The sequence below is a fragment of the Suricata suricatta genome, chromosome X (genome assembly GCF_006229205.1).
Source record: "Suricata suricatta isolate VVHF042 chromosome X, meerkat_22Aug2017_6uvM2_HiC, whole genome shotgun sequence".
NCBI classification, from domain to species: domain Eukaryota; kingdom Metazoa; phylum Chordata; class Mammalia; order Carnivora; family Herpestidae; genus Suricata; species Suricata suricatta.
In genome coordinates, this window is record NC_043717.1 from 41,201,144 (window position 1) to 41,220,669 (window position 19,526).

Below are 19,526 nucleotides of genomic sequence, written 5' to 3' on the forward strand. Positions count from 1 at the left end.
AACTTCACAATCACAAAACAAATAATCCAGTGAAGAAATGGGCAGAAGATATGAACAGACACTTCTCCAAAGAGGACATCCAGATGGCCTACAGACACATAAAACGATGCTCAACATCACTCATCATCAGGGAAACACAAATCCTTATGGTTTTAAGATTTGTTTCTTGCCTAGAAAAGACTTACCCAATCACAATTATATAAATATTTCTCTGAATTTTTTTCTATAACATTTATAGTTTCATGCTCACATTTTTAATCTTTATCTGGAATTCATTTTTGTTTTGGTGTCAGCACCTATACATTTTCCCCCAATGTTTATCCAGGCACTCTATCACCATTTATTGGTTTTTATTATCCAGCGGTATAAAATGAAATATTTTTTATTATCAAGGTATAGTTGGCATGTCCATGTACAACACAGTGATTCAACAATTCTGCGCTCACCACAATGAATGTAGTCACCACCTCTTACCATGCAGCATTATTACAATATTATTGACTATATTTCCTATGCTGTACTTCTCATCTCTGTAACTTTTTATTTTATAACAGGAAGTTTGGACCTCTTAATCTTTAATCACATATACTTGGGTTTGTTTATGGTCTTTCCAAGTCTATTCTTTGGTACATTTGTCTATGCTAATATCCGTAGCATGCTGTTTTTATTATTATGGCTTTGTAATACATTTATTACCTATTGCTTTACGAAATATTCATCATTGTTCTTACACATCAATTCTTCTAGGTAGGCTGTAGAGTAGTTTTGTCATTTTTCAGAAATAGCCTGTTTGGATTAATTTAGGGGAGAATTCACAGATTTTACAGTATCAAACTTTCTAAGCCAGTTGTGTTGTGTCTGTTTAGTTACCAGGTCTTCCTTTACAATTTTAAGTTTTAAAAGGTTCTCTTCATATTCATCACATATTGATGTGAAAAGATTTTTCTTGGGTATTGAGAATGTTTTTAATGTTATGAGTGCTATCTTTGGATTTTTAAATTTATTCATATATTGGGAAAGTAGTATTTCTTCTGTATTTATTTTGCATTCATCTACTTTGCTGAACTTGGAAATGGGTTATTGACTTTACTCTTGGATTTGATAATGCTTATACTTTACTTAGAATTTTTGCTTCTATATTTACAAGTAAGATTCCTCTGTAAATGTTTGGTCAAGGGCGTTGTGTTTATTAGGTTGTGGTACCAGGACTATTCTAGCTTAATATAATTAGAAAAATTTTCCCATAGTACTAAGTTTAACACAGGAATTATTTTTCTTGATGAACTTGCCCATGAACTTATTGATGCATGGTACCTTTGATGTGTGTGATTCTTGGATAACTCTTTCTTTCTAATAACACTGATGGTTATTGGCCTACTAAAGTTTTTTAAAAGTTTTTTTTAATGTTCATTTATTGTGAGAGAGAGCGAGCATGCACAGGGGAAGGGCAGAGAGAGACACAGAATCGTTTTTATTTTATTTTTATTTTTTAAATAGTTTTTGTCAAATTGGTTTCCATATAATACCCAGTGCTCTTCCCCACAAGTGCCCTCCTCCATTACCACCACCTCCCTTCCCAGCCCCCTCCCTTCAACCCTCAGTTCGTTTTCGGTATTCAACAGTCTCTCATGGTTTGTGTCCCTCTCTCTCCCCAACTCTCTTTCCCCATTCCGCTCCCCCTGGTCCTCCATTTGGTTTCTTCTGTTCTCCTGTTAGACCTATGAGTGCAAACATATGGTATCTGTCGTTCTCTGCCTGACTTATTTCACTTAGCATGACACCCTCAAGGTCCATCCACTTTGCTACAAGGAAACAATCAAAAAAACTAATAGGCAACCGACAGAATGGAAAAAGATAGTTGTAAATGACATATCAGATAAATGGATAGTATCCAAAATCTACAAGGAACTCACCAAACTTCACACCCACAAAACAAATAACCCAGTAAAGAAATGGGCGGAAGATATAAACAGACACTTCTCCAAAGAGGACATCCAGATGGCCTACAGGCACATGAAACGATGCTCAACATCACTCATCATCAGGGAAACACAACTCAAAACCACACTGAGATACCACCTCACACCAGTCAGAGTGGCTAAAATGAACAAATCAGGAGACTATAGATGCTGGCGAGGGTGTGGAGAGACGGGCACCCTCCTACACTGTTGGTGGGAATGGAAACTGGTGCAGCCGCTCTAGAAAACAGTGTGGAGGTTCCTCAGAAAACTACCCATAGAACTCCCTTATGGCCCAGCAATAGCACTGCTAGGGGTTATCCAAGGGATAAAGAAGTGCTGATGCATAGGAGCACATGTACCCCAATATTCATAGCGGCACTTTCTACAATAGCCAAATCATGGAAAGAGCCTAAATGTCCATCACCTGATGAGTGGATCAAGAAGATGTGGTATATATACACAATGGAGTACTACATGGCAATGAGGAAGAATGACATCTAGCCATTTGTAGGAAAGTGGATGGACCTCGAGGGTGTCATGCTAAGCGAAATAAGTCAGGCAGAGAAGGACAGATACCATATGTTTGCACTCATAGGTCTAACAGGAAAACAGGAGAAACCTAATGGAGGACAAGGGGGAGGGGAAGAGGGAAAGAGAGTTGAGGAGAGAGAGGGATGCAAAACCTGAGAGACTATTGAATACTGAAAACGAACTGAGGGTTGAAGGGGAAGGGGGAGGGGGGAAGAGGTGGTGGTGATGGAAGAGGGCACTTGTGGGGAAGAGCACTGGGTGTTGTATGGAAACCAATTTGACAATAAACTCTTTATCAAAAAAGAATACAAGAAATAAATCCTTGCCCCATGTAAATTTTTAACTACATAACTAATAAATGTTTATATGTGTGCATGTATTCATATATATTTGTGTATATGTATATGAATAAAGTCAACAGCCCTTTTCTTCTTATTCCTTAGAGGTAACAGCTATAAATAATTTAGTGTGTATCCTTCCAGATTTTTTTGTGTTACATCACTTTTATTAATTTTTTAAATTATTTTTTTTACTATTTTTCTTTAAATTCTTAATTTTATGAGGAATACATGAATGCACACACCTATAGGCATGTATATATACATAAAATACAATTTTTAACATTATTTTTATCTTAAAATTTTTTTAATGTTTATTTTTGATAGTGTGTGAGTGGAAGAGGGGCAGAGAGAGAGAGAGAGAGAGAGAGAGAGAGAGAGAGAGAGAGGGAGACACAGAATTTGAAGCAGAATCTAGGCTCTGAGCTGTCAGCCCAGACCCTGATGTGGGGGTCGAATCTATCAACTGTGAGATCATGACCTGAGCTGAAGTTCATGCTTAACTGACAGAGCCACTCATGCACCCCTAAAAGTACCACTTTTTAATGAGTGTGGTTTTATGATTTTTTTGTTACATAAATAGGTCATGCTGTACACATTGCTCTATAACTTGCTCCTTTAAGAACGTGTTAGTAATTTTTCCATATAATGATAGATCCGTCGTATTTTTTTAAACTGTTGCATAATATTTTATTATATGGACATAGTCTATTATTTAATCAACTCCTTTAGTGAACCTGATCTGTTAATTGCCTCTGAAGTAAGATAATTTGCCACTTTTAGTTTATTTTTACTTCTATCTGTAGTCAATATAATTGAAACTTAGATCCGTATTATTATTGTTTAATGCATTATCTTCTCTACAAATAATCATTTTTGACATTTCTAGATGTATATGTTTTCCTTAATTTTGTCCATTATATTGTGAGTCCTTTTGGTCTGAAGAGTCGATCTTTCTTTGCCTCAGAGAAATTTTTTTGAATGAGTTTTGTTTTTCATTTCTTTGATGTCCATAAAATTCAACAGCATACACTGTCAGTGTAGTGGCTAGTTCATTAGCCTTTGCCTTTTCTAGCTTGGCAGTTCACCACCAACTTTGAACCCAGGATGTTGCCTCCCCCGTGACTATGGATCTCTTCATATCTGTCATTGTGATTGGTCCTGATAGCTTCACCAGCTTAGCCAGAGCTCCTTTGTCTTCCAAGATAACCTGTGTGAAGGAGATAGTGGTGCAGGTCTTCCTGTGGACCATATGCCCCAGCCTGGCGTTCCCCTTGATGATGCAGTAGGGAACCCCTATCTTCCGACACAGGTCAGGCATGAAGACAACCAGCTCCATGGGATCCACATCATGTGCAGTCACTACCAGATGAGCCCTCTTGTTTTCCACCCAGGTGGTGACAGTATTAACCCCGGTTCAAAGGACAGGTGGCCTCTTAGTGAGGACATCCCCTTTGCCAGCAGCTTTCTTCTGGACCTGGGCCAACAATCTCTGCTGCTTCTCTTGCTTTGTCTCATCTCTATTTGTTGGGCTAGCTTAACCAGTTGAGTAGCTGTTTGGTGGTCCAAGGCCTGGGTGAACTTGTAAATCACAGAGGGCATTTTTAGATATTTATATAGAGAGGATAGCCTATTGCCACTGCAGCCGGGTGTAGTAGGGCTATTTGACAAGTGAATGAGGTCCCTCTTCGGCTGGATGTCCTCTCTGATGCCAGAATTCGTGGGCCTTTTCTCAGACAAGGTATTGACCATCTTCTTGACCTCCTGGTGCTTTGCCACAGCAGGGGCCAGGGCCACTATTTCCCCCTTAACCTTCTTTCCTTCTGGCATCTTGGATTGCTGGAGGAGAGACTGGCTCAGAGAAATTTCTATCTATTATTTATTATTTTTTGCTTCTCTCATTCTGAGTATGTATATATGTATGTGTACGTGTGCATGTGCATGTGTATCTCCAGAATCTGTTCTTGTGTCTCAGCTTTTCTTTCATATCTTCAACTCTTACTTGCCTCTCAGTTCTGGGAGAATTTCTAAAGCAGCCTTTAGAATCATTGATTTGATTTTTGTCATAACTGAATGTACTGTTTGTTTCCTCCATTACATTCTTTTTTAATTAAATGCTTTTTCATCAGAAACTAGTCTTTCCAGATTCCAAAGCGTCCTCTTTTCATAGATTCAGTGTCCTCTCAGATCTTATTGAGGGCATGCTTTTAAAAAGTTTATTTCAGTTCTTTGCAGTGAAAAAGTCTCATAAGTAGACACTTGCTCTGGTTTCTCAGAACATTTCCCCTTGAAAAATTACTTGTTCTTTTTCATATATTTGGGTAATTTTCTCCATTTATTTCTCTTTGCAAGAGATGGTCTTTGAGTTTTGGAATTTGAGATACATTTTGTCAGATTTGTCTCCTAGTTTGAGACTAAGAGTGATCTTTATATATTCTATAGTTTTTAAATTTATTTATTACTTCCTTCTTGTTTCTTACTCATCCCCAGATAAGGAGCATATCATTTATGAAAAATTAGAAGGGTGTGCTGGCCAAAGGCAGTTGTGAGGGAGGCAACCTTGTGAGGGAAGCCTATAGTGCTGAAAGGCTTCTTGTCTTTGTTGGTTGTAGCTGCTTGAATTATCCAGAGCACTGCTACTTTTCTCTAACTGGCAAAAGTTAGGCTCCTCATTTGGAACTTTATGCTGAGGGTACAGAAAGCCATATCATGTGAAGAATAGTTAGAGGAAGTTAAGTTATTTGGTCTAGAATGGAAACTTATAGGAGACATGTAAGTGTCTTCAGTAGCTGAAAGGCTGTCACCAGAACAGTTACACTTGTTCTATGTAGTCCCAGGTGGTAGAATTCAATTTTAGAAGAGTATTATCTTATATTCAAGGAAAGAGGATTACTATAACTGACACTGCTGCTCATTTGGATATCTGACTCCAAATTTCAACCTTTCATTCAGATATTACCTACACTGTAGATGTTACCATTTCATAACAGTGTGCTACATGGGTGGCCACGTGCCTATGTGAGGTACTGGAAAGAAGCTATGCAAGCATTGGTTTTGTCATTTTCTCACAGAGGTATCATCCTCAGAGAACTTCTACTTTCCATTCTTACCATCTTTTGGTAATTATTTGACCTCAATTTCTTAATACTTAAGGTGGTAGTCATTACTTACTTCATTTGCATGAACTCTCTCCATCTCTTATGACATTCCTTTAGAAAATGTGGTTGGCAGAATAAAATGTCCACATCCTAATTCCCAGTACCTATGAATATGTTACTTTACACGGCAAAGGGAAATTAAAATAGAATATGGAATTAAGATTGTAGTCAGCCAAATTTAAGATAGGGTAATTATTAAGGATTATCTGTGTGGAACTAATGAAATCACAAGGGCTCTTACATGTGGAAGAGGCAGGAGAGAGTAATGCAGTGTGAGAAAGACTCTTCTGGCCATTGCTGTTCTCGAAGATGGAAGGGACCACAAAGGGAGGAAGGTGGGCAGCTTGTAGAAGTTAGTAAAAGGATTTTCTATTACAACCTCTAGAAAGAAACACAGCCCTGTTAACACCTTGATTTTTTTTAAGCCCATTGAGTTTATTTTGGACTTTGGACTTCCAGATCTGTAAGATAATGAATTCGTGTTCTTTTTAGCCACACACCAGCCTTGGGCACCTAGGCTTCAGTCAATAAGAGTAGCCTATAAAAAAGGAGGCACAATGATGTAAGTAGATTTTACCAGGGAGATGATTTCCACTCTGTATAAGGAAGAATTTTCCACTAAAACCATTCAAAGAGAGATTGGGCTGTATTTGGAGGTTCTGTGGCAGGAACTGAACAGTTAATTGGTGGAGTTATTAAAGAGGAGATTCCTGCATTGATTGAAGTGTTGGATTAGTATAGATTTCATTGTTCTTGAATCCTAAGAACCTAAGGGGTTGCAAGGAAGAAACATCACAGAGGATTGCGTAGGACCCCTTCATGCAGTGCAAATTGTGCCTACACAGTTTCCAGGCAAGACAAAAGCAGGCAATGGAATCTAGCTCACACTGTTTGCCAAGCTGTACATTCTGGCTATGGAGCTGCTCTGCCTTGAGGCAGGGGCACCGTTGGCTAATTCATATAAAGATGCCCCTCTCTATGACCATCTTCCCCCAACTGAGGGTTGATGGGGGGTGGGGGACAGGGGGAAATGGATGGGCATTGAGGAGGGCCGTTGTTGGGATGGGCACTGGGTGTTATATGGAAGCCAAAGTGACAATAAACTATAAAAGAAAGAAAAAGTGACTTCTTTGGGTAAATGCAGCCCTCAAGGCATACATTTTATCAAGTAAACAACACCTTTACATGGGGAGCAAGGCGAGAAGGTGTGTTCACTCGAGGTGCTCATAGAGAAGACAGAGCATCTCTCTTTGATTTGTAAGACTGATCATATACCTCAGTGTATAAGGCTACATAATCCCAAGGTTCTTAAAGGCACAGGAGATCTGGCCAGGCACCTAGCTGAAGGAGTTCCCACATTCATAGCAGAGTGTCAGCTGGCCAGGCCTAGTAGTTCCACTGTCTACCATGTTGCAGACCAGGTGGTTAGATCTGCTCGGTGTGGCTCTGGGGTGGGACAATATGCAGATTCCTATTTGTGTGTTACTCCAGATGACCTTTGAGATGAGTCATGAGACCCTGTACTTGGCAGTGAAACTGGTGGATCACTACCTTATGGAGGTAATATGCAAGAGGGACAAGCTCCAACTCATTGGTTCCACTGCGTTTCTGATTGCAGCAAAATTTGAGGTGAGCCTAAGTTCATAGAGCCTGGAGAAAATTAATCAAGTTTCTGAGTCAGATATGTATGTATGTGTATGTATGCAAAAATGATTGTGCATGTATGCATATGTGTGCATGTGTCATGTATATGCACACACATATTTTTACATTTGCATATATGTGTACCTGTATGTCTGTGTGTGCAGATACATACAGACACAAATAATATTTCCTACCTTTTTTTTTTGTCTATCTTTCCTAGCAAGGAAGCTGGTGTTGTGGGTCATCGTGGTGTGTTTGTTTCCTGGCCTCCACAGCGTTCTTTCATTTCCCCATTGAAGATGTGTGTATGTGGGCACGTACCTAGTTAAATAGGTTGTTCTTTGTAAATCTTCCTTTTGATCCGTAATTCTCTATCCACCCCTCACCATACCCTTTTCTTCTTCTACCAACTCCATCTCTACCTAGTGGAGTCTTGAACTTTGTACATAAGAAAGCAATTCCAAACCTGTGTGCTGGAGACATTTAAGAGAAAATGGCCTGGTGTAGATGGTAATAAGTCCAGGTGAAATAGTTATTTTTGAGGTAGCTGGCCTTTCCTTTATCACCATAATCTATCTCATTTCTCTGATTCTTTTGTCTTCCTTAGATGCTAAATGATCTTGTTTAACTGATTTTTCCATAGATAGGCTACTTGTACGAAACCTTGGGGTTTAGAAGCAGAGAGGTAGCAACTTTTACTACATTCAGCGAGCTTTAGAACTGTGTGTTTTTATGGTCCCTCACTCCCTCCCTCCCCAAATTTAACCCTAACTTGTTTTTTGCCTCCCTTCCTCCTTTACTCCCTCACTCCCTACTGGGATCCTGTGTTCCTGGACCTCCCTCCCTCATTCCAGTCCTCCCTCTTTTGCCCCTTACTTGCCTCCTTTCTCCTTCTTTTTCTTGCAGTTCTTGCTTCAGTTTCCTCTTTGGTTCACTTCTGCCCTTGCTCCCTAGCTCCCTTACTTTTTCTTGCCTTCTTTCCATGCCGCCCTCATCCTTCCCTTCATTCCTCCATCCCTGCCTTGTGCAGTCATCCACTCCAAACTAGGTTTCCTTCCTTCCTCACTTCTTCCCTCTATCACTGTTTCTCTCCTTCCCTGGTTCCCTCTCCCCTCCTCCCAGCCTAATTCCATCCATCCCTCCCTCTGTGTCTCCCTTCCTGCTGCCTTCTCCCTCCCATCACCTTCACTCTGTCCCCCTCCACCTTCCCTTACTTCTCCCCTCCCTTTCTTTTCCCTTCCCTTGCTTTCTTTCCCCTGTCCTATCTCTCCTCACTCCCCACCTTATTCCTTTCAGACATTCCTCCCTTCTCCTTTGCTTCCCCCTTCCATCCCCTCCTACTCCATTTTTCATTCATTCCTTCTCTCCCTTCCTCGAGTGCTCCTTCCCACCCTACTTCCCACCCTTGCTCCCTGGTACTCTGGCACCATGACTCCCTCTAATTCTAGCCAATTCCTACCCTCATATCATCTCCTTCCCTTGCTTCTCCTCTTTCTTTTCCTATTTCCCTCTCTGGTTCACTTCCTTCCCTACTCACTTGTTTCCTGGTTCTCTTGCTCCCTCTCACTGTCTTGCTCCCTCTAAGCTCCACCTCTTGATAGCTCCCTCTTGTGTGTTCACTTCTTCCCCCCATCCTCCCTTCCATCCTCTTTCCCTCCCTCCCTAACTCTCTCTGTCCTTCCTACCTTCTCTGATTCACTTCCTCCTTCTATCCCTTCCTTCCTCCCTAGCTGCCTCCTTTACTTTCTTCCTCTCTCCCTTCCTCCTCTCTCCTGCTCCCTCATTTATTGCTTCCCTCTCTGGCTCATTTCCTTCCCTGTTCACTCACTGCCTGGTTCATTCCTTGTTCTCCTTCCCTCTCTCCCTCTCTCCTTTCCCTCCTCCTTCCTCCCCCTACCTAGGGCCATCCTTATGGCTTAACAAGTGCTCCATGCCTCAGCCCCAAGGGGGTTAAAAAGAAGTTGGGGGTCCCTGGCCAACAGCAGAAAGAGGAGCAGAGTACTTCTTAGCATATCTTGGAGCCAGGAGCACTCGTCTTCTGGTTATCGGGACAAAGGCCCCCCACCTATGTGTTTTGGAGAAGAGGTGTCTTCCTCTCACAGGATTTGGAAGTACAGACAGACTTTTGCATGGGAGGTGTGGAGATGATATGAGAAGAGAAGAAAGGAAGGAACCACTGGTGAGCAGAGCAAAGAAAGGGAGAGTTCCTTGCCCTGGTGTTGCTGCTAGGCTGCTGTGTTACTTAAGCAAGTGCTTCCTCTTTCAATGTCTCAATTTCCTTGTCTGCATAATTAGAGCATTGGTGTTGTCTGAATTCTAAAAGCAGAAAGAGAAAGATGTGGGAAGAACACTGGGGTGGGCAGTTAGATGTAACTAGATAAAACATTCAGGAGGCCTTCTTTCCTCCTAGTCCTCTCCCCACAACCAAGGTTCAACCTGCAGAGGGCAGGACATGTAAGGTGCTCCTGGATCGGAGTTCTCACCCTGTACCCCAAGTGCATCCTCCCACCCCCTGCAGTCCTCAGTTTCTGCCTCAGCTCTCTCTGTGCCTGCCTGCCTGTCTCTCACTGCCTGCTACCCCAGTAGTACCCGTCCCAAACATCGTTATTCATTTCTTAGACTAGGAAACAAAGTATGGGCTAACTTTCTCTCTCTGGCTCCACTTTATGTGGTCTCCTTTCCTCACTTCCCTCCCTTCCCTCCCTTCTCCCAGAGTAAGTCTTAGATTTCCCTTTCTAGGCTTTCACTCATTAAAAGAGAGATCATCACTCCTGGTTCCTGTGCCATATTATGTCACTTCTAACAGTGTAAGAATATACCCCCAAGAGGCCCTATTCTCCAGTGGTGCAGTTTTGGGACAGATTTCTCCTGTCTCTGATTTTGTTTTTCAGGTGGGCCACTCAAATTGAGAGAAGTTTGCTCTCAGAGCTACTCTGAAGGTTTACGCTGGGAAATGTTATTGCCTCCTCTCCTTCATTTCTTTCTCCCACTGCCTTTTATCTCAAAGCAGAGAGGAGTGGGCTGGCTTTGCCTGGTTTTGACTGTCTCTCCTCTCCACCCAATAGGAACCTTGCCCACCTTGTGTGGATGACTTCCTGTACATCTGTGATGATATTTATCAGCGAGATGAGATGCTCAGCATGGAAATCAGCATCCTGCAGACCCTCAAATTTGATATCAACATTCCCATTGCCTATCATTTTCTGCGAAGATATGCTAGGGTAAGAGGGAGGAGGCACATCTCCCACTACTGGATTCGTCCCCTCCATACCCAGAGTGACCATCTGAGTGGTAGGAAAAGGGAAAGGGCAATGGGGGGCGGGGGGAGGGCTGAGGAATTTCTTCTACAATTTGTCCTCCTAGATTGGCAATCTTTATGAAGTGTGCGGGGAACAAAATTGCAGATTTTTGTGGTGTGCCCTTAAGTTTTGAGTTAAAGGCAGCGTAGGGGAGGGGAACAAGATTCTTTGATCAGGAAGGGACATGCGGGGAGTTTGAGGGAGATGCTGGTAAAGTTTTCTTCCTTCATCGGTATGTTAGTTACAGGGGAGGTCACTTTATAATTATTTATTGTATTCTATATGTGTGTACTTTTGTCTATATGTTATTGGTTACATATTTTTTAAAAGACAAACGAGAAAAGGGAGGTTCTTTTGAGGCATAGAATATTTCTGGGGTGGAGCCAATTGCAAAGTTACGGTTGGAGGGCTTTGGTTCTTCAAAGCATGCCTTGCAAAGAAAGGGGAGCTGGGAGGGTGCTAGAAGCACAGTTGATAAATTGGCTAAAAACCCTAAAGGTAGCAAATCCCATTGCCAATTTCAGAATCCCACCCCTACTAAAGATTCTGTATTTTGGGGGCTAGGGTCCTTGGTATGAGTCATGTTAGCAAGAGAGGTAACTTGTTCAGGCAGGGAGCCATTTACTCCTGAGGTCGGATAACTGAAGAGAATGGGTATAGGGGTCTTCTGCTTAGTGCTGGTTTTCTGAATTGGTTGCTGAGCCAGTATTCTTGCTACTTTTAGTGCCTGCATGCCAGCATGAAGACACTGACTTTGTCCCGCTTCATCTGTGAGATGACTCTGCAGGAATATGACTATATCCAGGAGAGGGCTTCCAAGCTAGCCGCTGGCTCCTTCCTGCTGGCCCTGTACATGAAGAAGCTCGGGCACTGGGTAAACAAACACTTGCTGGGGGCAAGGGGTTGAGATTTAAAAGCACAGAGGCAGCAACCTAAGTGCCTCTTGATGGATGAATGAGTAAAGAAGATGTGGTGTGTACACACACACACACACACACATACACACACAGGAATATTACTTAGCCATAAAAAAGAATAAGATCTTTCCATTTGTGACAACATGGAATCCTATAATAGAGGATATTATACTAAGTGAAATAAGAGAAAGACAAATCCTGTGTTATTTCACTTATATGTGGTATCTAAAAAACTGAAGCAAACAGATTCATAAATCTGGAGAATAAACTGCTGAGGGGAGAGGGGTGAGGGAATGGATGAAATAAGTGAAGGGTATTAAAAGGTACAAATTTCCAGTTACAAAATAAATAAGTCATAGGATATAAAGTACAGCATAGGGAATATAGTCAATAACATTGTAATAATGTTGTATGGTGGCAGATGGTAGCTACCGTTATTCTAGTGAGCATTTCGTTAAGTATGTAAATGTTGAATCACTGTTGTACACGTGAAACTAATGTAGTATTGTATGTTGCCTGTATTTCAATGAAAAGGAAAAAAACACATGGTCCATTTAGGAGAAAGGTGTAAATTAGGGTCATGGGAAACTTCATGACAAAACCACCATGCATCCACCATGATAAATTCTTTGAAATCTCCATGTGTTAGGAGCCTGGCTGCCTAAAGGGCTTTTACAGCAATGGTTTTGAATTATTTTATTTTTCTAAGTCACAGTACCCCTTGTTCCAAAGAAAGCCCAACATCATGAAGCAGACTAATATGAAGTTATTCTGGTTGCAGCAGAAGGTAGATGAGCCTCCTTCTCACCTGGCACCATTTTGCCCCTGCCCCTTGCAGTCCCCTCAGCAAGGTTGTTCCTCACTTCCCTGAAGGAGCTCATTGGAACAGAATTTGAGAGGCACAGAACCAGAGAACACAGTTGTGGAAGCAACTGTCCATGTGTCTAATGGTACAGGATAGTGCTTTTCTCTGAAGAGGAAGGTACCTAAATCCTTCTTCCCCAGTACAAAACAGAACTTACTCCTAAGCCCCTCCAACCCAGAAATCCTGGGGCCAGGACAATTCCTGTTGGGAAAAGCTCTATACACTGAGAAAGAATCTTATAAACAGTTGTGTTAACTCAGACAACTCATACTGAAATTTCTTGGGACAGAGAAGCATTCAGTAAATGGCAGTGATGATGATGAAAAAAAAATGACTAGCATTTATTGAGTGCTTAGACAGTGATGTGAGTACTTTGTGTATTAATGTTTAATCATCACAAGATCAGTACTCTTGTTCCTACTTTACAGATCCCAGGTTTTGATAATGAGGGACCAAGCTAGTCTTTGGGGATTAAGAATAGTGTTCACATTGTATACCTACTGTATAATCAGAAGTGATGTGGCCATAGCTTTGGAATTGTGGTCCTGGAGGCCTCATGCTCTGCCAGGCTTTGACCTTTGGATCCTGTGGAAATATGATAAGTGCTGAGTGGGGACAGTTGAGCAGCTCAGGGCAGCAAACTGCTTGCCAACCACAATAGAAATATATCAGTGTTTTAACACTTGGCATGGCTGTACCAGTGAGTATCAGTTAAATGTCTACTCTGATCTGAATCCAGGTCGTATGGCTCCACAGTCCTCTATGCTATGTATACTGCTTCTATAGATAAGAAAGGCTTCACAGAGGATGTGACTTTTGAGTTGGGTCTTGAAAGATAAGCAGGAATCTGTGAGAGAAGACATTCTAGGTAGAGGGAATGAGAATTGAAAAGATATGAAGGGAATGAGAAAAGAGTGTGATGTATTTCGGGCAGAATAAGACCTTTCCTAGAGATAGAGCAGAGGATATATTAATAGGAAATGATGAGAGATGAGACCAGAATGGTAGGGTGTCAACAGATTGTGAGAGACTTTTGATGCCAAGCTGAGACCCACTCTATACTAAGGCATCGGAAAGTTTTTACGCAGAGGAGTGACATACTCCTGTTTGTGTGTTTTGGAAACAGCTCTAGTATAGCAGTATAGAAGGTGAATTAAATGAGAGAGTATAAAAGTGGAAACACTAGTGAGTAGGTTTTCATAATAGTCAAAATGAAGCATTTGGGCCTGAGCCTGTGCAGTGACAAAAGGGCCATTAATCTTATTTGACACACTCACTATAATGTGTTACCCCTGGTGATACTCCCCTGCTCAGCATGCCAATGATTGCCCTTCCCCTGTGGCAGTGGTTTCTAAGCTGTATTCAGCAGAGCCCTGGGATTTCTGTAGAAGTGTCTCAGGGGTTATATAAAAGGTAAAGGGATGCAAACCTTGTAAGCTCCTACCCCTGATGGCAGGTAAGATATTTGGGCTTCCAGGTAAAATGTTTGAAAAAAAGGAGTTCAAGGAAAATAATTTTACGACCTTTTTAGAGAATAACTGCCTTATAGAATGAACCTTCTTTTCTCTACCTGTGGAGCTCCCACTTGACTTTCAACACACCCATTGCAGATGTGCCTTCCTCTACAAAGCTTTCTGTGACTCTCCTGGCCAAACTTCATGGGTCCTGATATGCTGTTTCTTCAGTGTCCTTCTTACTTCCATTATAGACCTTCCACACATTCTGTAATTCTCTGCATGCATATCTGTCTCCCCCACTACAGGTTCCTTAGGGGCAGGAGCTGGGGTCATCTTTGCATTCACAGAAGCCCACACAGGGCTTCGAAATATTAATCCTAGCTAGCATGGTTTGGGCAATTAGTGTGTGCTAGATTCTGTTCCATATGCATTGTGTATATTAACTCATTTAATCTTATGATATAATTACTGTAATGATCCCCATTTGGCATAGTGGGAAGCTGGGGCTCAAGTTCCCACTATTGGTAGAGCTACAATTTGAACCCAAGCAATTTGCCTCTGGAACCTTTGCTCTCAAATGCCCTGCTGTATTACTTCTACCACATAATAGGCATCCTTAAAATTGAATGAGAAAATAAATGCATAGAATAATAGCTCTTAGAGCCAGAGAAGAGGAGCCGCCTTAAATTCCTGTGGTCTGTTGATTTGGGGCCTTAAGTTTGTTCTGAGGTTTGCGTGGCTACTGGCTCTTGACCTGAGAGTGAGTACATTACAAAGCCAGTCATGTTCCTTAGATTCTTTAGTGGACTTTGGCTTACTTCCCACCAGGGCTAATGTCCAACTGGTATGTATGGGTATTGGTACATACATACATACGGATAGTCATATCACTAGTTTGCAGCTGGAACCTAGTCTTCTAAGTCAGTGTCTACATTGTATGCATTTTTGAACTGTTTGACTATCTTCCCTACCTATACCATGTATGGGAAGTTTGGACTTGGGGTAGTTGAGAGAAAGGAAGGGTCTGCTTCCTGTGGTAAAAGTCCTTGTTCATGTTGCTTCTTCCAGGCTCCTGCTCTGGAGTATTGCAGTGGCTACAAGACCACTGATCTTCACCCCTTGGTCAAGCAGCTAAACATCCTGCTGACTTTGCGTCCTTCCAGTAGGCTCAAGACTGTGCATTCCAAGTATTCTCACCAGTAAGTACCAAGCTCCAGTAAGGATGGGTTTGTGCTCTGCCATCTGGAGGCACAGGCTAGCCTCACTTAAGGGAAAAGATTCAGTACTGTTCACTTTACTTTCTGCTTTAGGGTTAAAGCAAGATAGGGAACTAAGAGCCCTATGTCCCACTTAGTCCATGGACCCTGTTTGCTTTGGCCCATTTTACACTGAGCAGACCCCTCTTCCTTTTGCAGGGTCTTCTTTGAAGTCACTAAAATCCCCCCTTTGGATACATTGAACCTGGAGGAGATTTTGAACTGCTAATTCTGAGGCTGGGGATCTATCTGGCACTCTGGCAGCAGCCACCAGGGCCAGGCAGGCATTTAAGTAAGCTGTTATTTATTCTGTCTTGGAATTTGTCTTTTGTTCACTTTTCATTCTTTTTACTCTTTTGTTTGTCTTTTCCCAAATTGGTAAAGTTATAAATACTTAAGTTTTTTTATGAAGGAAAAGAAATTACTGTTGTATTTGATTAGAAATTTAATAAAAAATTAGTGTTTGTTGTTAAAATGGCTTGCCTCCTCTCTTACTTCTCAGGAACTCCACGCATAGCCCAGGGGTATATTTTCCCTGTGCCTCAAGGATCTAGCTTATCCAATTTCCTTCTCTGTTTGGAGACTTTCTCTTCACGGGAAGAAGAAATGAACCTAGGGTGTGAATTGAAGGATGAGTCTGTGGAAGGAGGATCCTTGGGGGGTTAGTGCCCAGTCCAGTGAGAGAGAGCCCTACTGGTCAGACAGGCCTCAGTGTTCAGATCTGGGCCAGATGGGAGTGTGAGCCAGTACCTGTTGGTTCCCACCTCAAGTTGCTTATTTGATTTTTTCCAAGATGAAGAAAAGGTGGGGATTCAGGATTTTAACCCAAATATAGCCCTACTTTCATAGTTAGCAGCTTTCTTGAGTCTAAATTTGAAAAGCTGCTTGGAGTGAGATGCCAGAATCTCTTATGATCCTTATCTTCTCTCAAGAGGGAAAATCTCCACCTGTTCAGTCATTGAGCTGTCTCATGAATGCAAGCATCAACTGTTTGTGCAACATTCATTTATAAAGCCTTAAGGAGGTTCTCCTCTCTCTTCATATCCATCCTACCTTTGGAGTGATGTGTATTGGTACAGCTATCTTAGTTGTTAGCAGAAGAGTTGAATCTCTGGCAGTTGATGAAGAGACACTGCCTTAATCCTGCCTCTAAGACCTCTGAGACCTCCCCACAATGTATCAACTGCAGTAAGTAATATCTGTCACAGTAGGAGACCTCTAGGACCCTATTCTAGTACTGTGACTGGCATTTTCCAGTCTTGGTCTGTGGTCATTTACTACTCCTTGTCAAATGGAATATAAGGACTGATATTCAAACCTGAGGGTGAGAATCTGATAGAGGGGACAATCAATGGAGAAATTTGGAGAGAAATACCATGCCAAGTCTAGTCCCAGATGCCCCATGCTAGTCTAGTCATGACTGTCACCTTTTCTGGTTGAGAACAGGATGGAGGGCATTCCAAGCCTTAGATATTTTAGTCCTTTCTTTCGCTTTGTGTTAGTTTCTCATTCCCCTTCCAACCTGCTTTGCCCTGGCAACCAGACATCACTGGGTTCCCTCCTGCCCTGTTCCTTTACTTTGCAGGGTGACTAAAGGGCACAGCCAGAGGTCTAAGCAGCTTGGCAGTGATTCACCTTGCATGGCCAACTTGGCATAAACATGCTGAAGCACTAGGGTGGAATCCATCTTGCAAATTCCAGCCTCACTGAAAGGCAGCGTCTTATACCTGCTTTTTAGTGTTGGAGCTTTGTCAGAGGAAAACACGAGCTGCTTTGATTATTCTGCCCTCCACCCCCACCCCACCCCACCCCACCCCACACCTGTTTTCGGCTCTGTTCCTTAGAGTTCATAATAGAACCATCAATCATTTGTGTTGTCATCTTTGCACACGTCTCAAAATTTATTTTATACTTATCACTCCTTCAAAATTAAGATAGCTGTGAGACCTGGATCTTGTTATTTAGTTCTTTCTTAAAGAAGCACATATAATATTTTATCAAGAATATAAAAACTTTTTAATATTTCTTTTGAGAGAGACAGAGATATAGCATGAGTGGGGGACGGCCAGAGTGAGAAGGGACACAGAATATGAGGCAGGCTCCAGGCTCCGAGCTGTCAGCACAGAGCCCGATGTGGAACTTGAACTCACAAACCACGAAGTCATGACCTGAGCTGAAGTCGGACTCTCAACCGAGCCACCCAGGTGTCCCAAGAATTTTTTTTTTATTTTGATGAACCTAGATCTGTGCAATTAGTTTTCTTTGTAACCTTGTGTATTTGTAAAACTTTTATTGAGATACAATTCACATGCCACACAATTCAGCCATTTAAAGTATGCAATTCAATAGTTTTCAGCATATTCACAGAGTTGTACATCTATAGCCATAATATAATTTTGGAACAATTTCAACCCCCCAGAAAGAAACGCCATACCCATTAGGAGTTAATCACAGTCCACCCCACTTTCCCTCCAGCACCAAACAACCACTAATTTTTCTGTCTCTACTGATTTGCCTGTTCTGGACATTTCCTATAAACTAAATCATACAAAATGTAACCCTTTGTGTCTGACTTCTTTCTCTTAGCATAATGTTTTCAAGGTTTATCTATGTTGCAGCAGGTGTCAGTACTTCATTTCTTTGCTGAGTGATATTCCATTGTATGAATATACAACATTTTGTTTTATCTCATCATCAGTTGATGGTATCTGTCTCCCCCCACTTCTGGCTATTATGAGTGATTCTGCTATGAGCACTCATGAACAAGTTTTTGTGTGGACATATGTTTTCATTTCTCTTGTGGATATAGTAGGAGTAGAATTGCTGGATTATGCACTATTTTACATCCCCATGAGCAGTATATGACGGTTTCAATTTTTCTACATTCTTTCAAACACTTGTTTGTTGTCTTTTTAATTATAGCCATCTTACTGGGTGTAAATAGTATTGATTATGGTTTTGATTTGTGTTCCCCTGATGACTAATGATGTTGACCATTTTTTTCATGTGCTTATTCTCCATTTGTTTATCCTCTTTGGAGAGATGTCTATTCAAATTCTTCACCCATCTTTACTGTTACACGGAGAGACACAGAGACCAACCAAGACCACTGAAGCCGAATTAAGGGAGTCTTTATTACCGGCCGGGACAGCATGGAGTTAATGCAGAACTCTAAATGTGCGGCCCCGAGTCCAAGGACTCAGGGATTTTTATAATCAAGAAGCAGGCAAGCGGGCAGGACAGAAGCAGAACTGAGGGGTTATTGTAAAAAGGCTACGACAAGATAAAGAGAGCAGCCCTTATCCTGGTATGTAGGACATTTGTTACTTTGAAGGCAAGGTTTAGGGTTGTAAGGGACTTTCAAGGGAATAGCCATTATCTCAAGGACAGAGTATGCAAACTGTGTCATAAACAACCAGTCGCACGGGACATTAACCTTTGACCTCTGATTTGTTTTTTTCCTTACAACTGAGGATAGTTATGTAGCCCTCCAACAGCAGATCCAGAAGGTAAACTCTAGGTCAAGATGGAAGGACTGAAGCGGAAGTCATGTATAAAATTTACTTAGGTTATTTGTCTCTTTATTACTGAGTAGTAAGAATTCTATATATATTCTAAATCATATAGATGATTTGCAAATATTTTCTCTGATTCTCTGCATTGTCTTTTCACAGTTTATATTGTCTTGATATTGTCATTATCAAGACAGTCTTGAGAGTGCTATTTGAGACATAAAAAGTTTTTTGGGTGCTTGGGTGGCTCGGTCAGTTAAGCATCTGACTTTCTCAGGTCATGATCTCGCAGTTCGAGAGTTTGAGCCCCATGTTAGGCCCTGTGCTGACAGCTCAGAGCCTGGAGCCTATTTCAGATTCTGTGTCTCCCTCTATGTCTGACGGTCTCCTCGCTTGCTCTCTCTCACACGCTCGCTCGCTCTTGCTCTCTCAAAAAAAATAAACATTAAAAAATTTTTTTAAATGGAACATAAGAGGTTTTAATTTTGATGAAGTCAAATTTATCCTTTGTTTTGATATCTTTGCTTTTGTGTCATATCTAAGAAACCATTGCCTAATCTAACATCATGAAGATTGGGGCGCCTGGGT

The 19,526-nt window shown here is 41.6% G+C and overlaps 1 protein-coding gene across 1 annotated transcript in view; it reads left to right on the forward strand.

Annotated features, from left to right (window-relative positions):
* Positions 1 to 15,846, forward strand: part of CCNB3 (cyclin B3) — a 64,233-nt gene extending 48,387 nt beyond the window's left edge. The window contains exons 8-12 of the mRNA XM_029930086.1: positions 7,480 to 7,617; positions 10,698 to 10,853; positions 11,656 to 11,805; positions 15,239 to 15,369; positions 15,586 to 15,846. Of these exons, the coding sequence (XP_029785946.1) occupies positions 7,480 to 7,617; positions 10,698 to 10,853; positions 11,656 to 11,805; positions 15,239 to 15,369; positions 15,586 to 15,655 (645 nt within the window). The 3' untranslated portion in view covers positions 15,656 to 15,846. The remainder of the gene's footprint in view (positions 1 to 7,479; positions 7,618 to 10,697; positions 10,854 to 11,655; positions 11,806 to 15,238; positions 15,370 to 15,585) is intronic.
* Positions 15,847 to 19,526: the final 3,680 nt, after the last annotated feature.